The sequence below is a fragment of the Rutidosis leptorrhynchoides genome, chromosome 4, assembly GCF_046630445.1.
Source record: "Rutidosis leptorrhynchoides isolate AG116_Rl617_1_P2 chromosome 4, CSIRO_AGI_Rlap_v1, whole genome shotgun sequence".
NCBI lineage: Eukaryota > Viridiplantae > Streptophyta > Magnoliopsida > Asterales > Asteraceae > Rutidosis > Rutidosis leptorrhynchoides.
The window spans coordinates 518267000-518268445 of record NC_092336.1 but is presented as its reverse complement, the minus strand read 5'-3'; the positions used below and the strand labels follow the sequence as shown (position 1 = coordinate 518268445).

General features: G+C 37.6%; 1 protein-coding gene across 1 annotated transcript; it reads left to right on the top strand.

Annotated features, from left to right (window-relative positions):
• The first annotated feature begins 614 nt into the window (after positions 1-614).
• Positions 615-1061, top strand: LOC139842515 (uncharacterized). Its single transcript, XM_071832647.1, has one exon. The coding sequence runs from the start codon at positions 615-617 to the stop codon at positions 1059-1061; it is 447 nt and encodes a 148-aa protein (XP_071688748.1).
• Positions 1062-1446: the final 385 nt, after the last annotated feature.

The following is a 1446-nucleotide window of genomic DNA, read 5'->3' as shown; positions in this document are numbered from 1 at the left end:
CTTCGTGGCAGTGCTGAAGACTCGTTCCGAATGCTTCTCCTTTACCTATATAACATTAGGATCCACAACCCTGGAAGCGTAAGTAATTTGGTCACCGACAAAGAAGATAGATTTTTAATGTGTTACTATTCCCTTGGCGTAGTTGTAAGTATCGATAATCTCTCACAATTTTTAACTTATAATTGACCTTATTATAATTGAACACTTTTGACCTGCTAAAATCTATGTAGGTTCGATCATTTGTTCTACATTGTCATCCTGTAATCATCGTCGATGATGCGCATTTGAAGGCAGGGTACTCGGGGACAAATTTAGTTGTCGTTGCGATGGATGGCAATAATGGAATTCTGCCATTGGCCTATGGAATTGGTGGCGGCGAGACAAACGAGGTTTGGTCATGGTTCTTAGGCAACCTAAGAGATCATTTAATGAGTTGTGGTATGAGTGATCGTATTTCAGAGCTTACTTTTATTTCTGATCGTGCTGCTTCAATGGCACATGGTGTTTCAACTGTGTTTCCTGAAGCCTTTCACTGTTTTTGCGCACGTCATTTGTTTGGAAGCATCAAGACTAAATCTAACAAATTCAAATATTTTGAATGACATTATTGGAAAATGGTGAAAGCTTACCGTGGGTCGGATTTTGAAGATCATCTTAGTGTATTTCGAAGAACATTGAGAGCGTCTTACAATTATTTAGAACAAGTTGGTTTCCACAAATGGTCCAGAAGTAGAGCTGAACATGTTAGGTATTCATACCTTACTAGCAACAGTGTAGAGTCTGTTAACGCACTATCCAAACATGCTCGAAAACTACCTGTTTGCATGTTGTTTGAGTTTTTTCGTGCTTCAGTACAAGATTGGTATTTCAAACATCGCAACCAGTCGATTAGTCTTACTTCAACGGTTACCCCATATGCCGAATGTAAACTAGGCAAGAGGACGAGAAAATCTAGAAGATGGCAAGCAATTCCATCGACAAACAATCTAATAGAAGTGCGAGATGGCAGAAAAAATGGAATGGTTAATCTCGACGATAAAGTATGTTCATGTGGGCAGTGACAGTTATCGGGGATACCTTGCGGTCATGTTATTGCAGCAGCACGACTTTTCAGAGTGGAGGATATTACTCAATTTGTATCACACTGGTTCACAACTCAAACTTATAAAAATACGTATTTGGAACACATTGATAATGCTAAAAACGAACATATATTTCATAGCATTATTCCTCAAGAAAGACAAGCTTTTAGTTGCAATTGTTCTATTTAAAAGTGATATTCGTTTAAATAATAAAAGGTGAAGACAAAAGAAAGATTCGACGAATTGAAGACGCAAACGACCAAAAAGCTCAAAAGTACAAAAGACAATCAAAGAGGTTCCAATTATTGATAAGAAACGTCTCGAAATTACAAGAGTACAAGATTCAAAACGCAAAGTACAAGAT

Bases quoted from the DNA above. Each gene is read 5' to 3' on its own strand.
- LOC139842515 (XM_071832647.1), top strand. From the start codon at position 615: ATGGTGAAAGCTTACCGTGGGTCGGATTTTGAAGATCATCTTAGTGTA.